This window comes from Ochotona princeps, chromosome 4 (genome assembly GCF_030435755.1).
Source record: "Ochotona princeps isolate mOchPri1 chromosome 4, mOchPri1.hap1, whole genome shotgun sequence".
NCBI lineage: Eukaryota > Metazoa > Chordata > Mammalia > Lagomorpha > Ochotonidae > Ochotona > Ochotona princeps.
Window position 1 is genome coordinate 94,253,910 of NC_080835.1, and position 20,952 is coordinate 94,274,861.

Sequence of the window (20,952 nt, forward strand, 5' to 3'; positions counted from 1 at the left end):
TGCAACTTTTTATTCCCACTGTATGACACTGAAGGAACTTCTTAAACATACAGGTAGTTCTAATTCCATACAGACTCTGATTTAATATGCCTGGGGTGGATCCTAGCAATTTGGATGTTTTAGCTAGAATTCCAAGGCATTCCTATCATCATACAATTTGAGAAATATTACATTATGTCCTGCCAAACACTCTGAGCTCTACATTTCTCTCCTCTCTTTCTATTCAAACCTATAAAACTAGGTAAATATTTGAAAGATATTTTTTGACGGATAAAATTTTCCCTACCTAAACAACAAATACATTTACAGATTTTTTTTAAAAGTCTTATTTAGTTATTTGAAAGGCAGAGTCACAGACAGATAGGGAGAGAGAGATTTTTTTCATCTGCTGATTCTCTTCCCAAATGAAACAGCCAAGTATAGGACAGGCTGAAACCAAGAGCCAAGAACTTTCCATATCTCGCATGGGTGGCAGGAATCCAACTAGGAGGATTGTCATCGACCGCCTCCCAGGCTCATCAGCAGGAAGCTGGGTGGGAAGCAGAGAGCAGTCAGGACGTGAACAAGGCATTCCAGTATGCTAGGAGAGCATCTTCCGCACCTTCTGTTGGTGGTGATTGTAACCATCTGGGAAGAGGACAGGGAACTGAGGAGCTCTCTCTCTCTTTCTCCGTTTCTCTGTAACACTGACTTTAAAGTAAAAAAAAAAATGAATCTTTAAAATATATTTATGAAACTTTCACAGGGATTGAGCAAAACTCAGCTGAATAATCTAATAAGCTAGAAAAGTAAAAATCATGACGACATCACAAACCAGGGACTTTTATTTTTGTACCCACTTTCTCCTCCTCCCCCAAAACCTTACAACTGGTTGACTTACGAGGGCTACCCACTTGTGGTAGACCAATTTTTGTCATCAACACACAATTCACACCTCTCTGTAATCACAGTGGCATATTTAAACTCCAAAAAGTTCCACCAGGAAGTGTTTTTTTGGAGGGGTGGTTCATTTAAAGGGGGCTCCCAAAGAGGACGCGGTATTGGTACACGTGAGATCACAGAGTCACTGCTGCTCCCCTTCAAAAGAAACTACTCCACTCCACTTTTTTCAGAATCCAGAGGAAGTGGACAGAGTGTCACAGCAGCACAGCACACTATGTGGTGGAGAGTGGTTAGCTGGCTGGCCTGGGTCCCCTTGCAAGGTAAGCACTCAGAGCGAATCTTTCTGTTGCTTGGGCAGCTTGATGTTTTCCCCAAGGTTTTTGTAGATCAGGCACCTGCACTTGTGGAGGCCCTATTACAGAAAACAATGCAGGAAACTTGACTAGCATCTTCTAGACACAGCAAAAAATCACTCATCTAAGGGGTAGTATTGATTTATTTAAGCTCTTGTTCAACTACTTAAACGATCTAGAAGGATTGTCGCAGTGTGTCTGTGGGATCCATGCCATGAGAAAGTGCAAGAGTGTACCAGTTGATAGACATTTGTTTTAGATTTTAAACCTTCCTTGTTGTGTAAGTATTGGCCTAGAAATTCCATTTCTCTAAAATTTAGCTTGTACATCTTAAAATTAAAATGATACCAAATGTTTGATCCACCTGGATTTCTCTAAGAATCGACTATCAAATGTAAAAGTACCTTATTTAGTTTAGAGATAATCCTGAGTCCAAGGAGAGCTGTGTTTGTTTCTGATGTTTAATCAAATACAACATTTTGGAAATTGAAGACACTCTTACCTAATAGCTCAGGTAGAACTATTGCCACCCCAGAGTGAGGCAAGGGTATGGAGAACAGATCCTAATGGCCCCCAGTGTCTGATCACAGCTTGTACTAGACCCATGGAAATAAAACCACTCTGAAGCCCATTGCTTGATTGGTTATCCGATGCTTCCTAGCATCAAATCTGTGGTTCAGTTCCGAAACCACACTGATTCTTCTTAATCGGTATTCACTACAGAATGGCATCTCAAGGATTTCATTTTACAAAACTAGATTTTCTCATCTAATGGTCCTTCAACTTTTTTCCTACACTTCAATTAATGCTTTCTTTTTTGATCCCCATACCCTGAGGCACTTAACAAGGATTCAATTTTGGTAGGAAATAATATTAGCTTTAACCAATAAGTGGCTTAAAAAATAGCTAACATATTCAGAAAGAGTACATTTAGACAGCTAAAATGACAGGGAGCTCAATTATTCCAAAGTTTGAAGTCTTTAACTGACCTTAATTTTTTCAGACTTTTAGCTCTTACCTCATAGGAAAATATCTTACAAAAGCAAGTTTCTAACAGTAAATATCAAGTTTTAAGGTAAATCTAAAGCAGATATTCTTGAACATAAAATGCTCAAATACGATTTCTATCAAGAGGAAATACTGTGTCTTGTTTGGTGCAAGGTACTTTATGTTCGTGATGCTTAATTCTTACAAAATTACTGAGGCAGGAATTCATGTCCCCAGTTTACAGATGAGAAAATTCAAGTTAAAACAAGTTAGATAATCTGGCAATTAGAATGAATCAAAAAATATCGGCCTATATAGCATACAGCAAAAACATTGTCTCCCGATATTTATTTCTTAACATTGGTGTGTGTATATGGGATTGTTTTCAAAAATGGGTTCCTTGATATAGATCAAAAGCTTGAAAGCCAGCAACTGACATTATTTGGGATATTCAATATTGGAAAATTCAATTTCAAAGCTAATGCAAAGAATAAGCCAGAGGGCACCCCACTCAATGGCATTGTTTGAGCATCAATTACTGATTTGCTCTCAACCTGTCCAGGCCCATCAGAGTCCCAAGGAGAGAAGGAGATGACCAGGTTGCTTTCTCATCAACAAAAAGGCAGCAAATCATCAGGTTTGGCAGAATAGAAAAATGTTATTCACGTTGGCAAATTAAACTACAGAGAAACCACTCAGACGGCTTCTACTGCGCAACCCCTGTGGCTGCCAAATATTTGCACACACACCCAACCGTAACTTTGAAGCCTCTTCTCTTTTCAAGGCTGGTTTTGGAGTAAATAGTTCCCAGGATGAGTAAAACAAAATAAAAAAGAAAAAACTTCCAAAACACATCCCATTGACCTAGACAATGGAAAATGGAAATGTCAAATTTTGAACAGTCCCATCCTTGTTATTTAGTGGGGAGTAGAATATAAAAAAGATAAACTGCAAATTGAGTAGTTCTTTGGATCTTTCTGACCTGGACTGTCATTGTTGAGACTGCTTCTTGGAAGCTATATAAAACGTGAAATAATTTGATTTCAACAAGTATAAATTATTTTCACACATATAATTTTTTATTGACTCTATCTGAAAATAATAAAAATTACTGTTTTATGGTCTATAGTGAAAGCCAGTTTTGTGTAACACCTCGTCACTGTATGTAAATAATGCTCTGGTTCAAGAAATAACTTTCTGTGTGTCTCTGACTTTAGTTTAGCTCTAGTCTTTATTATGTGATGTAAAAATGACAGAGAAAAGTTAGTATCCTGATAAAATACTGATCTCTGAGTATATACATTTATTTACATTCATGAAAAAATGACAAGCTAAAAGAAAGTTGTTACAGTAGCCCAAGAAAGAAATTCTGGATGCCTAAGCTAAGGCCACAGTAGTTATTGGGTAAAAAGGAACAAATTGAGCAAAGAGAAGTTTTGCAGATGAAAGAGACTTGGACGCATCTCTAACATCTGCTACTCAGTGACTGATGATGACATTAGTGAGCACGACGGTCAGGACGGCGGTGACTCATCTATATTAGATATGATAGTCAGGACGGAGGCGACACATCTATAATAGATATGAATGCTACTAAGAGGACAGGAGAGCAAGGGAGTCCAGCAGACAGACTGAATTTTGGAACCCTGCAAGACAGACTTTCTCTGCACTGGTTTTAAACTTATTGTGTGCAGTAACAGGCTGGTGAGGCATGAACATTTTGTTTTTCAGTTTACTATGACTATCTGTAGCAAAGATTACACACAGCAGTTCTCTGAATCTCAGGAAAGACTGGGAGACTCTGGCACTGGGGGACCCTGGCACTGGGGGACTCTGGCACTGGCTTTATTCCCATGTGTTTTAGTGAGTGACTGTGACTGCTGCTTGCCCTTTGGTTTGAGAGTTAATCACATGTGCTACAGCCTGGAACCATCCACTGACAGCATAATTACTTCACGGATTTGTGGTGGAATATGACAATGAAGGTCATGGTTCCACTTCCTTATACAAACCAGTCACAGTCTATAGCTCCAGGCTCACCTAACAGTTTCATAACACATAGCCATGCTTTGACAGACAAATTCAATTGTGGAGAAACTGATCATTGACTTGTGAGTCAATAATCCACTCAATAAACAAAACCTATCAAAAGCAAATGGCAACCACACAGGAGAGATGCCACGGCCATTGTTAAGATCTCTGTGTTCGGCATGTGAGCTAATCTGCAGATAAGAAATAAAGCCCAGATGTGAAGAGCAAGGAAGTTGGCTCTTGGGGTCTACATAACCAAGCCTAGGGTGGATGAGGACACATGTGTGTTTCAGAGCCTGCAGTGAAGGAAGTGGTAAGCAAGAAAGATACTTCAAGCCTCACCCCTCTCACAACAAAGGTGAAAGTCAGACTCCAAATTTAGGTGAGAGAAAAACATTTAGTTGTGATTTGGTTTCCAATAGCAATGAGGAGATCATGGGGAGCCTAACTTGAAAGATTAGGCCATCAAAACTCAGGCATGGCCACCTCTGCCTACCACTTCTTAATAAGATCTAGATACATTAAACACCATTTTTAAGCTCTGCAGTTGAAGCAAAGCTGGTTGGGCCTGTGGCTTTTCACTGGGGCTATTCTTCCTTTCTACGTTGATTTCCTGTTTCTAAATTAAACAAGGGGTCTACATAAGACTGCAAGATAACTGGGCCTATACACCAAAAACAAGACAAGCAGCAAAAAGAAAATAACTTCTATTTCTCAAACCCTACCCATGGATAACTTGAGAATCTCTAGTTGGAGTTAGTCTGGTCAGTAATAAAGTATAAAATTCTCAACAGCAAAAGCAACTACTTTGTGAGTCCATCTTTGATCTGGAAGTAAAGATGCATACTGCATTATATCTTCACATCTGGATATAATAGTCTCTATTACACAGTTACTATGCATTCCCTTAAATGAAAAGTCACAAAACAAAGTCAACAATAGAAATACAGTTAAAAAGATTTACAACACCATGTAATCAAATAACATGCCCTGAATAACCAATGTGTCGATGAAGAAATGAAAAAGAAGACAAAAAACTTTCTTGTAGAAAATGATGTTACTGTAAGACCTGAATCAGTGAAGAATTTAATAAGAGAAAAGAAACTATTTTGAAGAAATGAAAAATAAAAACCAAGAGCTGCAGAAAAAAAACAATATTGAAAGGGCTATTGATCTTATAATTTGCAAGAAGTTTGCATTATATCAAAGAGAACATATGGTATTTGTTCTTTTTGGATTGGCTTATTTCACTAAGCATAATGATCTCTAGTTGGGACCATTTGGTTGCAAATGATAGAATTTCATGCTTTTTAATGGTTGAGTAGTATTCCTTGGAATAGAGGTACCACAGTTTCTCTAGCCACTCCTCTTTGGATGGGCATCAGGGTTGTTTCCATGTCTTCACTATTGCAGATTGTGCTGCTCTAAATATAGGATTGCAGATCCCTTTCTTACATGCAGATTTCATTTCCTTTGGATATATTTCTAAGAGCAGAATAGCTGGGTCATATGGCAGGTTTATTCGCAGTTCTCTGAGCACTCTCCATACTGACTTCCATATTGGTTGTACTAGCCTACATTCCCACCAGTGGTGAAGGAGGGTACCTTTCTCCCCAGTAGGTGTTGTTATCTTGACAATAGGATGCTGGACTGTCTGCCATTGTCCATGCTCACATTGTCAGGATACACTTAAATAACAGAATTATGGACTTATGACTGCTTATGATGGACTACACTATTATAATAATATGGGGGAGATGAGTTGGGGAAGGAAATTTGTGGAGGGGACAAGGGAAATCCCAGAGCCTATGGAATTGTATCATAAAATTAAAAACAAAATAGAAGGGAAAAAAAGAAAAAGTACTAATCTCAAGGTATCCAGTACTTCATGCTTAAATCTATAGTACATTTCATTGCAATTTTTAAGATGCTGTAAGAATTAAATAGCATTAATTCATAAACATGCATCATAAGAAAATGATAAGTGATGAGTACATCTTTAAAACTGCAGATATTTATTTCCAAACAGAATGCAGATAGGTATCACCAACCTCACCTTACCAAATGCAGTCTTCCTGTCCAGACAATCATTTCACCAAAGATAAGAACAGAAACAAAGCTTCCAGTGCTACTTCTAGCCTGAAGGATAAAATTAGGGCATGTTTCTTAACACTGGTCTTTCTCCTACCATTAATTGAATGAGTGACTTTTTTCTAGTAACTTTCCTTCTTGTTTCTCAGTATTTTTATGAACAACTAAAAGGCAATATCTGTCCTCCGCCTGCATTGTGGTAACTGTCATGAGAACTGACATTAAACCATTACATTTAAAGTTTATGCTGTAATCATTTCTGTGAGGAATGAATTTTAGAGAAATGTAAAGCAACCATACAAAACAATGCAGAAGAATTGAGAGTAAAGCAACTATCATCACCATGCAAGAACTTGGTTCAAGATTGAAAGCTTGCATCAAAAGTTGCTCCACCTCAACTGTAATTTCCTCACCTGTAAATTGTAATAGCAATCTCTTCTCTATAGGATTACTAGGGCTTTCTTAAAAGGTTTTATTTATATGAAAGGTAGAATTTCCGAGAGAGAGAGAGAGAGAGAGAGACAGAGAGAGAGAGAGAAGTCTTCCATCCATTTATTTAATCTCCAAATGGCCCCCAGAGCAGGGCTGGGCCAGACTGAAGCCGGGAGCCAGGAATTTCTTCTAGGTCTTTCACATGGACACAGAGATACAAGAATTTTGGCCACCCTCCACTCCTCGCCCAGGTGCATTAGAAGTGGAGCAGCTGGGACTTGAACCAGTGCCTATAAGGGATATAGGCATCACAGGCAGCAGCTTTTCCTGATATGGCACCATGCCAGTCCCAGTGTTACTAATTCTTTGCTTAATGAGGCTTGATATTTGTCAGTGACAAGACCTAGAGGAAGAATACAATTTGAAGGAGAAAAAATAATCAAGACTTTTCTTAATAGCTGCTAGATTTGATATGTCTTTTATACATGGAGCCATTAGTGAAGTAGCCAGGTTAGTTGAGATGGCTGGCGAAGCGAGTGTGTACAGGGCAGAGAAGATAGCCAAGGTCTGTCCTCCACTGACAGGAATGCAGAATGCAGGGTGAGAAGCAGCAACCAGCAACTTAGGAGACTATGGAGAAAATGATACGTAGATATGTTTTGATTGGCTATGGAACTATGCTGAATAGAATAAGAATAAACCATTAACCATTAACCAATGGCAATGGAAAGGTCTTTCACAAATAGCAGCTTCACTAGACTAATGGAGTGGAAAACTCCTCCAGGGAAGGCCAGCATTGTGACACAACAGGTTAAGCATGAATTCCATATGGGACTGCCAGTTCTAGTCCCAGCTGCTTTGCTTCCAGTCCAGCTCCCAGATAATGCACCTGGAGAGAGCAGCAGCAGGTGATCCACGTCCCTGGGCCCCTGCCATGTGTGTGGGAGACCTGGATGGAAGTTCAGTCTCCTGACTTCAACCATTTTGGGAGTGAACCAGCAGATGGAAGATCTCTTTTTCACTGTATTTACCTTTTTCTTCCCTCTCTGTCACTCTGTCTTTCAGATGAATTCTTTTTTTCTTAAAAAAAAAAAGGAAAACCTAACTTAAAAAGGAGAATAGAATCAACAACTGTAAATAATTATTTCTGATAAATTTTAATGGAATAGGGAAATAAGGTGCAAAGTTTTTGGTTTGATTTTTTTTTACATGGGAGAAATAATAAGGAATGTATTTATCAGTGGTACCACTAAAGAAAAATAAAATAATGATACAGAGAAGATGGGATGATGTAGGAGAGGAATCCTTGAGTGTCTAAATGGGATGGGGGTAGCTGCCCAAGTGCAGCAACACAGCCGGGCCATTCACACTGACGCAAAGCAAGCGGAGTCATCAGCGTCTAAAAGCAAAATTTGACTTTGTAGCCAGAGCAACCAGAGGCTTCCTTTCTGAGCAGCACTGTTTTCAGAGCAACACTGACACACACAAACACACACCTACAAAGAAGTTAACTTTTCAACAGCCAATAGTGTGTCTAATGAAGGGAGAAGTGGAAGACAATTGTGTAACTTTATTATTCCACAGAATTCTCTTCTTTACATCAAATGACGATAGTATGTCAAGAATGAAACAGTGTGACTAACTCTACCCTTAGCCTCTCAGGTCTGTTAAAAGAATTTTATGATCAGTGTGGATGATACTGAAGTCCTCCATCTTCTAGAGCTGTTCCAATTGCCTGAAGTTTCCTGTGACTATAAGTGTTTCTTCTTTTTGTGTTGGCTAGAATCTTAGAAGATCAAGTAAGAAGTGGTTCTTCACATTTGGGGAGATCCCTAGCTGAACTGCAGAGCTACAAAGTTTTGTTACTTGAGGCTGACCCCATCAATATCTCTTTTTAAAGCAAAAATCAGTCCAACCCTTCAAATGATTATTAGGGGGCAATGGTTCAACCATCACTTGAGACAGCTTGCTCAAATTTGTCTTGCTAGTAACGGGGGGAGCCAGGCAATTTGACCTGAGTGTGTGTATGTTTTAATTGCAGCATGGTACCTCCCCAATTCTGCACAGAAACATGAATATAATACAGCAGTAAGCTCATGCAATACCAGCTCTAGGGCACTAAGGAGAGAAGAGAACCAAAAGAAAAACAAATTTCTCAGAGAGCTGAACTTCTTAGTCCAAACTGCACATGTAAGAGTGATCCAGAGAGAATGTGAACCTGAACTTTGGTTCCAAATTAAATTATCAACACAGGATGAGGGAAACATGTGGTAACCACAAGGTCTCTGAAAAAGGCATGATTATTTTTGGTGACCACTGGGTCAATGAGAGCCTTGTGAGGTATTAACCACTCCAGAGTGAAGCCCTAGGCATAGTGAGAAAACAGAGTCTACATGGTCCACAGCGGGTCTAGACAATGTCCCCAGTGCCCTGTCAGCTCATCTGAGTCCCTGTCCTCAGCAGAGAGTAAGATTTTTAGAGGGACAGTGACAAACTATAATGTATTCAGATGTGGCAGGTAGGAGAAGAGAGGGGAAATGATAGTGAAACTAAAGGCATAGCCTCCTTAATTACATGACCACGAAAGAGACAGTAGACTTCGTTTCTTTGCAGAGGCCGAAAAGAACTACAATGGGAATGCAAAAGTTGTATGAAGACAGGGGTCGGCTATTCTTGACTCCACCATCAGCCCCAACAGAGCCCCACAGCCTATCTAAAATGATAACTGACTTTAATATAAGGGTCTCAGTTCACTTGCTTTTTCCCCGGTTGATTTAGGAGGCCCATACTGAAAAAATATTCAGTCCAACTGGGGGTATTGGGTTGCCTACAGAGGGATTGTGGAACACCTCTCTCTGAAAACAACATTCATTCTTATCGTCCTGTTGCTCATGGTTCTTGCATAAGCACAGCGCAGCCCCAAGTACTCGAGGAGTACCCGTAGGATGCTGATCCTCAATGATTCGTGCGCTGAAACAGCATGCTTCGAGATTTCATTGATCTGAGAGCTTGGATGTGAGGATCAGGAGAACTGATGGCAGGTGCCACCTCTGAAGAGTCTAATTTAGTAATCAATGGGTGCAACCAGGCATCAGGGTCTCTGAGAGCTCCCCAGGAGATGATGAGGCACTGCCAAGGTTTGATACTGCTGTTCTGCTCAGCTATGTAACATGAACATTGTGAGGACACAAGACTGAAGGACTCTGCAAATCTTTATTAGCAACAAAAATCCCTTGAAAGAAATTCCAGCCATTTCAAAGCATCTGTATTAATACTATGCTTACTAACCCATTACGGGTTGACTTTAAAAGAAAATATTTCCAAGTGGTCAAGCCTAACCAGAATTTTGGCCTCATGCCTCAATGCTTGCTTGAATCCACAAACCTTTTTTTATTGGCTCTTTGTTGTTCATTATAGACTTGGCTAATGATATGGGTATTGTTCCATTAGAACTCAAGCAAACTGTTTTCCCATGAAAGTCAACATGAATACAATGCAATAATTCTGGGTTATGATTGCCGGAGGCTAGATGGAAGTTAATGACCTGGGAATGGAGCAAACAGAAGATTCTGCACCAATTAATTCCCACGTTCTCCAAACCACTCTTCCTAATACTTGAAACTTTTCACAAGATCAAGTCCCTTCTTGATTTTCTTAGGTTTAAGATGATGCAGTAAAACTCGTTACATTTATGATTCATAATTTAAAGCCCCATGGCATTCTTCTGTTTATGAAAGTGTTTCATACTTTCGTTGATAAGAATCTCCCCATAAAGATGAATTAACTTAAAACTTGAAGAAATAATGGACAACAATAAATGTGCAAATCAGCATTAAAGCCAGTTTATTTTTTCATCAATTTACTTTTTTTTTTTTTTTGATGGGGGGATAAAGAGGAGAATACAAATTTGCTGCTGCTTAGTGTCAATTATGTATCATCCTCTCAGGGTTGTGACTGGGGGAAATTAGATTCTCATGCTGCCTGGAAAAAGTACTGCTATGGAATATTGAATTAGAAAAAAAATGTTAGAACCTTGTCCCTCTGATACAGAAGCTCTCAGAAGGGTGGGGCTTAGTTACTCTGCACTGTGGACAGCTCCATACCACACAAGGTCACCACTGGCTATCTCTTAGAATGCCAGACACACAATTTGTACTTAAAGGTGTAAGATTCCCATTTTGTAAACTGAGGCCTGAAAGCCTGACTCTGCAGTCGCACTCATATGGCCCAGCTGACATAGTGATATCAACATGGATTGGAAGCCCATGGCCCTCGGCACCCATCCCAGAGTTAGCTTGAACATTAAGCGAAATGTAGCTAATACTAGGGGACTGCAAAAAGTTCATGGCAAGGTGAAACTAAAATTAGTTGGGTGAAAAAGTGTCGAAACCTGTGCATAGTGTTTTCATCACACAGGTTCTCTGTGACCTTTTTGAAAACCCTTCCTATGACCTGCGTGGTGCAGCTCCCAACACAGGACAGCCGTTCATCTTTCGCTTTCTTCCTCCCAAACCCAACCCCTTCATTCAAACCTATTTGTATGTCCCCTCCTCCATGAGACATCTTCACAGACAATGCTTGCTCCTCTTCTATCATTACCCAGTACTTACTTAAATGTCCTCATTTCTGGAAGATGGATACATGATTGAATGAATGAAGAAGGTTAGGCTGAGACCACAGGGCAGGTGCGGCTTGGCCCCACCAGACTGACTGTGCCTTGTGCTCCTGCTCCACAGAAGCCCTTCTGACTAACCGCGTGGAGACCATCACAGTGGAGGAAGGCCACACGCTCACGCTCAACTGCAGCACTTCTCTGAAGCAACCTGCCCCCATGCAGTGGCTGGCCCCCTCAGGCTTCACCATTTTTTTAGATGACCATTCTGGTAAGTGAAGGAAAGAAGAGCAAAATCACCACCCAACCTCAAGGCCAGGGATTTTCCAGTCACACAGGCTGGCAGGAGAAAACTCTGCATGAGTCACTCGGAGGGTGGGTGCAGCCCACCTCCTGCACCACGTGAACAGCATCTGGGAAGTCCGTTACTTCACACTTGGCTCTTTTGGGGTCAGGAAGTCTGAAATGGAAACCCCACCAGCAGGAGGTGAAAGGGGGCTCAAATGACAAGGCGCATTTCCATGTCCCCACCCCCACATCACTTTTTGACTCTGTGACCATGAAACCATCACAGCAAAATGAAAAAAAAGCCAGGCAGCAGCCTGACTAGGGGGAAGGGGGAAGGCCTTGCCCCCACGAGCCCACACCTGGAGGTACCAGTGCCGTTCCAGGTGAGCAAAGCTTGCTCCCAGCTCTCTCTTCACCTCTAATCTTCCTGTAGTATCAAGAGTTCAAGGCTATAGAAATTAACAGGATGTATTATACTGGAAAGCAGGACAATCATTCCCCTCTTCTCAAAACACACTTTAAATGAGTGTTTAGAAATCTGAGTTGAAAGGGAAGCCTTAAAGTCTATTTATGTCATCTGTTTGACTTTGGGTAGGATTTTAATAAACTTTCCTTCCTAATGAGAACTTTTGGTATTTCAAATTAATATTTCTACCTGCCAAATACTTGCAAAAGTCTGGAAAACAGCAATTCCATTCTTGTTTACAAAGCAGAGCCTCTGAACAACTAGATACGCCTTGAAAATATTGTGACAAATTGATGTGTTATGAGGAGAGGGTATGGCACATCAGGTTAAGATATTGCGTCATTTGATTGCTTCCCATAGTACAATCCCACCTACTCTGTTTCCAGTCCAGATGCCTGCTAATGGGTCCTAGGAGGCAGCAAAGCAGCTCCCATGCGGGAGACTCCAAGGGTGTTCCACTCCTGGCTTTGACCTGGCCCCACCCTGCTAACGGGCATTTGGGGTGTTAATGACCAGATGGAAAATTTCTCTTCATCTCTCTGCCTTTCAATTAGATGAATAGTTTTTTTTAATAGTTGTTTTTAATATTCAAAACAAAACCAAATACATTATTTTAAATAAAATCCACCACTACTACTACTAGGTCCCAATAGAATAAGTAGACATTAATGGTAAAAGTTCCAAGAGAACAACTTTAAGTAAGATAATTTTATGAAGTAATGTTTTTATGGTTTTTGTTTGATTGTTTTGAGACGAACTGGGTGATGAAGATTCCGGAATTTCTGCAATAGAATGGCTTGAAATAGTTCTTGCAGTTTTCCATCTGGAATGATCTTGCCTTCCAGTAAACATGTGATACTGTCTGGAGAGAATTTTGATGGTTACAACCAGGGCAGTGCCTCTGCTGTTGAGTGGGTGGAGGCCAGGTTACTGCTAAACCCCTTCCAAAGCACAGGACAGTCCTCATCTCTCTACCCCCAGCAACTGTTTTTTGAATATTAACAGAGAAGATGTTGGGAACTCAAGGACTCCGTTATATTTGTGTTTCAGAGCATGCAATTATTATTCTGGATAAGGAAAGTTTTCCTTGGTCAGCTACTCGAGGTTTAATTAGTTTAGACTTGTTTGTATTGTAAAGCTTAAGAATGCAAAAAAAAAATAGATATAACAAAATGGAGCCAGGATTGTAATGTAGTGGGTAAAGCTGCTGCCTGTTCTGCCAGCATCCTGTACGGGCATTAGTTCATGTCCAAGGTGCTACACTTACAATTCAGCTTATTGTTAATTGCCTGGAAAAAACAATGGAGGACGATCCAAGTGTTTTGGCCCCTGACATGTGTGTGCGAGAACTGGAAGAAGCTTCTGGCTCCTGGCTTTGGCCTGGGTCATCGTTGGCTGTTGTAGTCAACTGAGTGAACCAGTAGGTGGAAGGTCTCTTTCTCTGTTTCTTTCTCTTTTTCTGCCTGTCTCTTGTTTTCTATAGAACTTTCACTTTCAAATAAATAAATAAATCTTTTAAAATGAATTAATAAATTAAGGTAAAACAATAGAAAAAGACAAAAACACTCATTTCAGGATTCTGTGATTTCCTAAGGAGTTTCTGACATCAACTGGAACATTTGCAATTAGTGGGAAATATATATGTACATAATTTTTTACATGGATATATATACATACTTGAAAGAGAAAAAGACAGAGAGAGCAACAGACAGAAACCTTGTATCTACTGATTCATTCCCAAAATGCCCACAACAACCAGGCTTGCACCAGGCCACAATCAGGAACCAGGAGCTCGGTTCAGGTCTTCTAAATGTGTGGCAGGCACCCAAGCTTTTGAGCCATCACTGTTAAAGCTATGACTCAATCCAGACACTCCAGGATGGCACGTGGGCGGCGCATTAGCCACAGCTCCAAATATCTACCCTGATTGGAACTTGCTTTTGTGTCATTGGCTGACTATCTGGAAGGACTAAATCAGTCTGTAGGAAGCTTCAAATAACAATAAACTTTTTTTAAAAAAAGATGTATTTTTATTAGAAAGGCAAGTTTAGAGAGAGAAGGAGGGTCAAAGAGAAAGATCTGTCTGCTGGAGCCAAGCAGTTCCAAAACCAAGAGCCAGGAGCTTCTTTCAGGTCTCCCATGTGGGTAAAGGGTTCCAAGGCTTTGGCCCTTGCTTGACTGCTTTCCCAGGCCACAAGCAGGGAGCTGGAAGAGAAGTGGAGCTGCCGGGATATAAACTGGTGCTCATATGGGATCCTGGTGCATGCAAGGTGAGGATTTAGCCACTGAGCCATTGCTCTAGGCCCAATAATAAATATTTAAAAATTAAAACTAAAAGCATCCAGCCAATGCATTTAATTTCCACTCTTCATATGTATTCTGGAAAAAAAAAAAAAAAAGGCCTGCAGTGAAACTGACTTCAAAACGATAAATCACAGTTAGGTAATTTTCATGACAGAAAAAAAATTCCGTGCTTCACCAATGTAAACTCGTCACAAGCACAGCACTTTTAATTCCCAACAAGCACAAATAAAGCCACAGCTCTCACTATCAAAAAAAAAAAAAAAAAAAAAAAAAAAACCTTCATTTCCTAAGCTGAGTCTGAGAGGCATCCAGCTGGTGACACTAGAATTTGGAACGCAGCTCAGCTGAAAGCACAGTATTTCTTCTTAACATGTGAACAGAAAAGCAACTCTTGCGAATGAGCAATCTGTATTCATCCAATACGTTTCTTACTAACAGCTTGATTTCCCTCTTGTGCAGCTTTAAAGAATTCTAAATACCAGCTTCTTCAGCACTCGACCAACCAGCTGTCCATCAGCGTGTCTAACATCACCCTGCAGGATGAAGGCGTGTACAAGTGTTTGCATTACAGCAACCCTGTGAGAACAAAGGAAGTGAAAGTCATTGTGCTGGGTATGTCCACCGGCCAGTAAAACCGGGATGAGTGAAAGTCATTGTGCTGGGTATGTCCGCCGGCCAGTAAAACCGGGATGAGAGTGAGAGTTAGGAACACATCACCATTTTTTAAAACTTAACATTCTACTTTAAAACTGTTGCTTTGTAGCAAGGTATTTCCGAGGCAATCTCTGCCACCTTTATTGAAAGAAAATAGAAGAGACCATTCTGAGAGGGAAGGCCTAGATTCAGTCGTGAACTTGTGAAATCTGTCTCTGGCATCAACTACATATTCTTCTTGGAGACCTGTAAAGAAGGAGAATTCACATTTAGTGAGCTCAGATGATATGCCAAGTAGTGTGCAAGGCTCTAGGGAACCAAAGATGAGGTAGAAATTATCTCAGCCCAGAAGGAGTTTGTAAAATTTGCTCGTCAATGCAATAGAACCTCATGGCTGTGTGGCTGTGTATCCTGGTAGAGCATGAGTTCCGGTGTAGCTGTGCTGCAGGATGATTTGCTCCTATCCTCTGTCACAAGGATGTTGAGTTGTGTTTGTATGGTCCCTGCTGTAAAGACATAGAGGGAAAGTAGTTGAGAAGAAGTAGGTTCTTGTGGGTGTGGGAGCCATTGTAAGTTACCTGGCTCAGGGCTTGTCTTCTCCTCACCCACGGGGTATCTCCCACACCGTCCAGGCTCAGATGTTTAGAACGCCCTGTGTATTCCTCTCCTACTGCACTCAAAACAAGAATTTTTAATTAGCAATGTAGGGGTGGAGATTACCACCAAACAATAGGCATCGTGCAGGGCCATCTTTTTCTCATCTTTGCATTGCCAGCAGGTAATACATCCAGCGCACACTGGGAGCTAACAATTGCCTGCACAAGGTCTTGTTTGCAGGAAGGTGATTGAAACAAAGGTGGAAGCGTGCAGTTTTGAACCAAAGTGGAGGTAGAGTGGGAAAGGGAAAGAAAGAATCCTAACTAAAATGCATTTCTGAGACAAAAGCATGATGAAAAAGGACCAACAAGTTCCTCATAAGAGAAATGCACCTTGGATGTTAGGTGGGGACATAAGTAACTTATCTGAAGGTGAGTCACAGAGTCATGGAAGCTTAGAGTCGAAAGAACCAACGTGTGAGCTGATTTCTCCAAGCCACAAGTGAGAAAACTGGCACACCAAGAAGTCAGGGGACTTATCAAGGAGGTGAGGCTGCAATCAAGCTCTCTGTTTGGTGTTCTGCCAGCTAAGCATCCACACACAGCTTCCTTAAGAACCATGGTATGGTGTGGTATGCTTGGGTACTTTCAGTGATTAATCACACACTGAGTAACAAATGTACTGACTACAGCCAAAGTGAAAGCCCTTTTTCACAACCACAGTCTGGGAAAGGGTAGATCCTCAACTAAACTTACCCTAGAGCACTCCCTACAGCTTTTAGGTTTGTGCTTTGTTGAGATACGTAAACCAACCAGCTTGGACAGAAATACACGTGCATAATTTTTTTTTCCCCTAGCAATTCCTTCTAAACCAACCCTGGAGGCTTCAGTGCTCAGAGGGCAAAATGGAGAGGAAGGTGTTGTACTCAAGTGCTCCACTGTGAGAAGCAAGCCCCCTCCACAGATAACCTGGAAAGTTGGGAACGACTTGGAGTTCTATGGTATGTGCAGAAACGGTTCTTGTTTCTGCTTTGTTTTCTTCTGTAGGAATAGTTCCAAGGGATTTTTTTTAAGGTTCTGGCACCCTCTGGTGGCAGTAGGTACATGATGAGATTTCAACAATTCGTCAGCTCTTTTCCAAACTATCCGACAATCAGTATTATGCCCTAATCTCAAAAAGCTAATCACAAACCATGAACTTTTTGCACAATAATGAGGTAGAAACCTAAAATGGATTATTTATAATGACTTCTTAATATTTGACAAAACTTCCCAAAATAAAAGTATCTTGTAACTATATCTCTGAACATATACTTTTTCACAAGCATGAAATTAAAAATACATTTAACATCATGGGCAATCAGAATATAGATGATCATCTTTGGAAGCTACAGTACTATTTCATTCCTACAATGATCATTTTAGGATATTATGATCGTGTGTAGTCTGAACTCAGAGACTTTAATTGAAAAGGGATGGTTAATTGTGATGTGGTGGGCTATTCATAGTTTATGAGTCAGCAGGCACTAACTCCAATAGCTGTGTGAGTGTACATTCTTAGAGCTGCAAAACGCCCATTCACAGTTGAGAGGAAAGACCTAAAGCCCAGATCTGATTCCCAGGCCCATGTCATCTTTGCTTCATTAGACTTCCCTTTTCATTTACCTTATTTGTAAAACATGAATCAGCTCTTTGGTCATCACATTTTGCAGCCAAACGCTCTCATTCTTATACAACATATGAGCTTCGAGGTTTCTCCCCTGTAGTGAAGAGTTTATAGAAACCGATCCCTCATTTACTTCCTTCTCTTTCCGATCAAGAACACATAAGGTAGCTGGCTAAAATGAGGTTAGAAATCGAATGTGTTTGCCACAAAGTCAAGATGAGTGGTTTGTAATAGAACCAATCTCACCCGACAGTGCTAGCTGACCATAACCTCATTCATCTCTTTAACTTGCTACACAGGCAGAACGCACCATGACTTTGAAACAGATGGTAAAACATGTAATACCACCAGCATGCTCAGAGTCTACACATACAGGAAAAATTCAACAGTGGACTGCATTATCCGACACAAAGGCCTGCAAGCGAGAAATCTGGCAGCATCCTTCCAGTTTGAAGATTGGGGTAAGAAGAACTGTTTGTCTTTCATCATTTGGGTCATATGACGGTATCAGATGAAATTCAATGGGCTGGGCCAAAGTCCTTCAGAGTGAGATTACTGTCAAGAAAGATCTCCTTAATGGCCAAATGGATGCCATGATTGTAATGGATGCCTTGTCCAGCTGAGTGACAAGGTGGCAGACGAAGCAGCATCAGTAGAAGCCCCACTGTGCACACAGTGTGGCTCGGCGCAAAGTGTGGCAGCAGCATCATCCTTGCCTTTGGATGAGGGCAGCTAGCATAACTTGGCCTTAAACATGTTGGTCCCCATCGTGCTTTTGGACAGAGCTTGTGAAGCATACTGAGTGTACTTCACCCAAAAGGAGGTAATAGTGACAGAAATCATTTTATGTTCCTAAAAAACATGCACGGTTCTATGAAGGCACAATTGGATTTGTTTTGATTGTCTGGAAAGTTTTAGTTTAACTATGATAATATTCTGAGCCAAATACCATCAAAACATCATATATTAAATGTGACGAGAAGTTGCCTAGGATTTCATAGTCTCTGTTCTATGATTCCTAACCCAAAAGTCCAATGAAGCACTTAAAAACTATTCATAAGTCTATGTATTAAAACTATTATACTTAAAAACTATTCATAAAGCCTTGTGGCAAGGCTTATCCTACCAGCAGTCATGTGGCTATGGAAATCTGTAATTAGTAGGACTGTGTGCTTGCTTGTTTTACAAGTCACTTCTCAACGGAAAAGGCGATTCCTGAAGTTCAAGGAATCACATGAAGGAAAGAAGAAACTGCTGCATAGCAACACTCATTTATCAGATGAAATAACTGACAATGAAGGGCATTTGCGCAGGGTGACTCTGCTTGTGAGAATCTCCCCGTGGGAAAGCCGTGGGGCTGTCACTGTGGTTGGCAGGCCTGCTTGCACGACCACATGCTTTCCACAGCCACTTTCTCACCAACCCAAAAGCAGTCAGGGAGGAAGTTACTGTACAAGGCCCCGGGGCGTACAGGCTGAGTTAGACTGAAGTCTTCCACACACACTCCTACCCGTTTGTGACCCACTTTGTACTTGTTGTTCCATCCCATCAGTGGACTTGAAGCCTGGTGTATGTGGAGGATGGGGCTATCTGTGTAAATGCTCCGAAAGACGTTCACATTCTTAAATAAGTGAACCTGGAGTGGACGCTCTGGTGCAGCAGGCTGAACAGCTGGAGTTCTGGTTCAAATGCAGCTCCAGTGCTTTGGCACTCTTTTTCGCTAGTGAAGTAGTTTCGATGGCCTAAGTACGTGTCACCGCTGCCCACATGGGAGACCAGGATGGAGTTCCTGGTTCCTGGATTCAGCTGTCGTGGACTTCTCGGAAGTGAATCCTTCAGGGGATGGTTTCTCTGTCCCTCTTTTTGTGTCTTTCTGTCTTTTAGAAAATAAATCAGGGACCCAACAATGTTGAAAAGCACATTTTTACTTTTTAGCAGTCATTCAAGCCATGTACCAAAAATTCTGTGAAAGGGGATATTGCAAGACGATTTCTTACAGGCGAGTTGCTGTGTGGACTTGTTACGACTTCAGTGAAGTTTTTACATTCTGTTACAGTAAAGTCCATTAACTGTCATGTACTCTAAGTGGTTGTTTTTATTTACTCAGGCATGACTTCCGTAATACACTCTTCTGGTCATTTGAATATACTGATTCATTGAGTTATTACAAATTTTTAAAATATTGATGCATTTCAACCTAGAAATCGTTCTCATTAAAAACATCACGATCATGTTAGAAGGCTTTAAGTATTCAGAAGCTGCCAAGCTCCCAGGGATGGAGAAAAATTGCCCAAAACTCTAAATAAACATGTAGCTAGTGCTACTGAAGAACTCAACTTTTAAAATTAACTAAATTGAATTAGATAGTGCTGTTAAGGATGTGTCTATGACTAGCAGAGACTCGAACACTTTGATTGACTAGGGAGATAAACCAGAATGTGCGGTATCCTTCTACTCAAAACAGGATTCAGTCTAAATGCAACTGTTTAGCCATTTGTTAATTAGGAAGATAAATCAAAGTACAAACTTTAGCTTGGAACATATGAACTAGCCTACATATATGCATAATTTGTATATCAGAATTTGCGTAAGTAAACCCTGTGTGAGAAGACTTGCATCTCCGTTGTCACTTTTTTATTCTAAGTGCCCTCACTATTTCTCATACAATGTACTTCTAACAATTAGCTTCTGGTTTTTCTGAATAGTTTCAAGCTTTTTCCTCTCTTTGTTGTCAATAGACCTTTTCTTCAAGTTTCTCTGACATTTTGTGGTCTGAGTTCAGTTAGCCGTATAGGCCATACAGTCGTCCTCCTATTCTACCAGTCTGTTCTCTGTGGTTCCAGTCTGATTTGTGAAATTAACTTCCAAATCTCCAGAACGTTCCTTGATTAAATGAACACTGGGGCTCACCAGCAGGCTTTCTAGACATTATTCCTGTACCATAGTTGCATCACTGTCAGCACAGGTGTAGCATGCTCTCTTCATATGGACCTATTCTTTGACAGGTGAAATCTATCCCAAATTGAACCTCCTGAGACATTTCTAAACATTTTTAATAGTATGCAATAACATTTAGTAAGCATTATGCATAACAAATAGGCTTCGAACTACATATGTTACATGAATAAACCTCACAAAACGAATGCATTCTCACGCTAAAAAAAATACCTGCAAGAGGTAAATGTTAACTATCTTCATTTCAAAAAGATTTTTACGCAATGGCCAGGGCTGGGCTGAAGTCACAGCCAGGATGGAGGAACTCAACCCAGCTGGATGTGGGTGGCAGGAACCCACTGCTGCCCCCTAGTGTCTGTATTATCAGAAGGTTGGAGTTAGGGCTGGAGGCAGGAATAGAACCTGGGACTTCTGTTGTTGGACACAGGTATATGAACAGAAAAGCTGAGTGCCCACCCCCAAGTATCTCCATTTTACAGATAAGAAAAACAATTGTTTAAAAATGGATATTAGAGATTTGAGCATCTTATCAAGTTTATTTGGGAGCAAGGAAACAGCAGCATTGGAGACTGGCTCTAAAACACCTACTAATAACAGATAGATCAGTGGATGGGCAGATAAACAGAAATGAGTAG

General features: G+C 40.7%; 1 protein-coding gene across 1 annotated transcript in view; it reads left to right on the plus strand.

Moving 5' to 3' along the window:
* Positions 1 to 1,052: 1,052 nt before the first annotated feature.
* Positions 1,053 to 20,952, plus strand: part of CRTAM (cytotoxic and regulatory T cell molecule) — a 30,405-nt gene continuing 10,505 nt past the window's right edge. Inside the window, exons 1-5 of the mRNA XM_058664018.1 lie at positions 1,053 to 1,202; positions 11,513 to 11,659; positions 14,906 to 15,058; positions 16,554 to 16,697; positions 17,662 to 17,823. Coding sequence (XP_058520001.1) covers positions 1,157 to 1,202; positions 11,513 to 11,659; positions 14,906 to 15,058; positions 16,554 to 16,697; positions 17,662 to 17,823 — 652 coding nt within the window. The 5' untranslated portion in view covers positions 1,053 to 1,156. The remainder of the gene's footprint in view (positions 1,203 to 11,512; positions 11,660 to 14,905; positions 15,059 to 16,553; positions 16,698 to 17,661; positions 17,824 to 20,952) is intronic.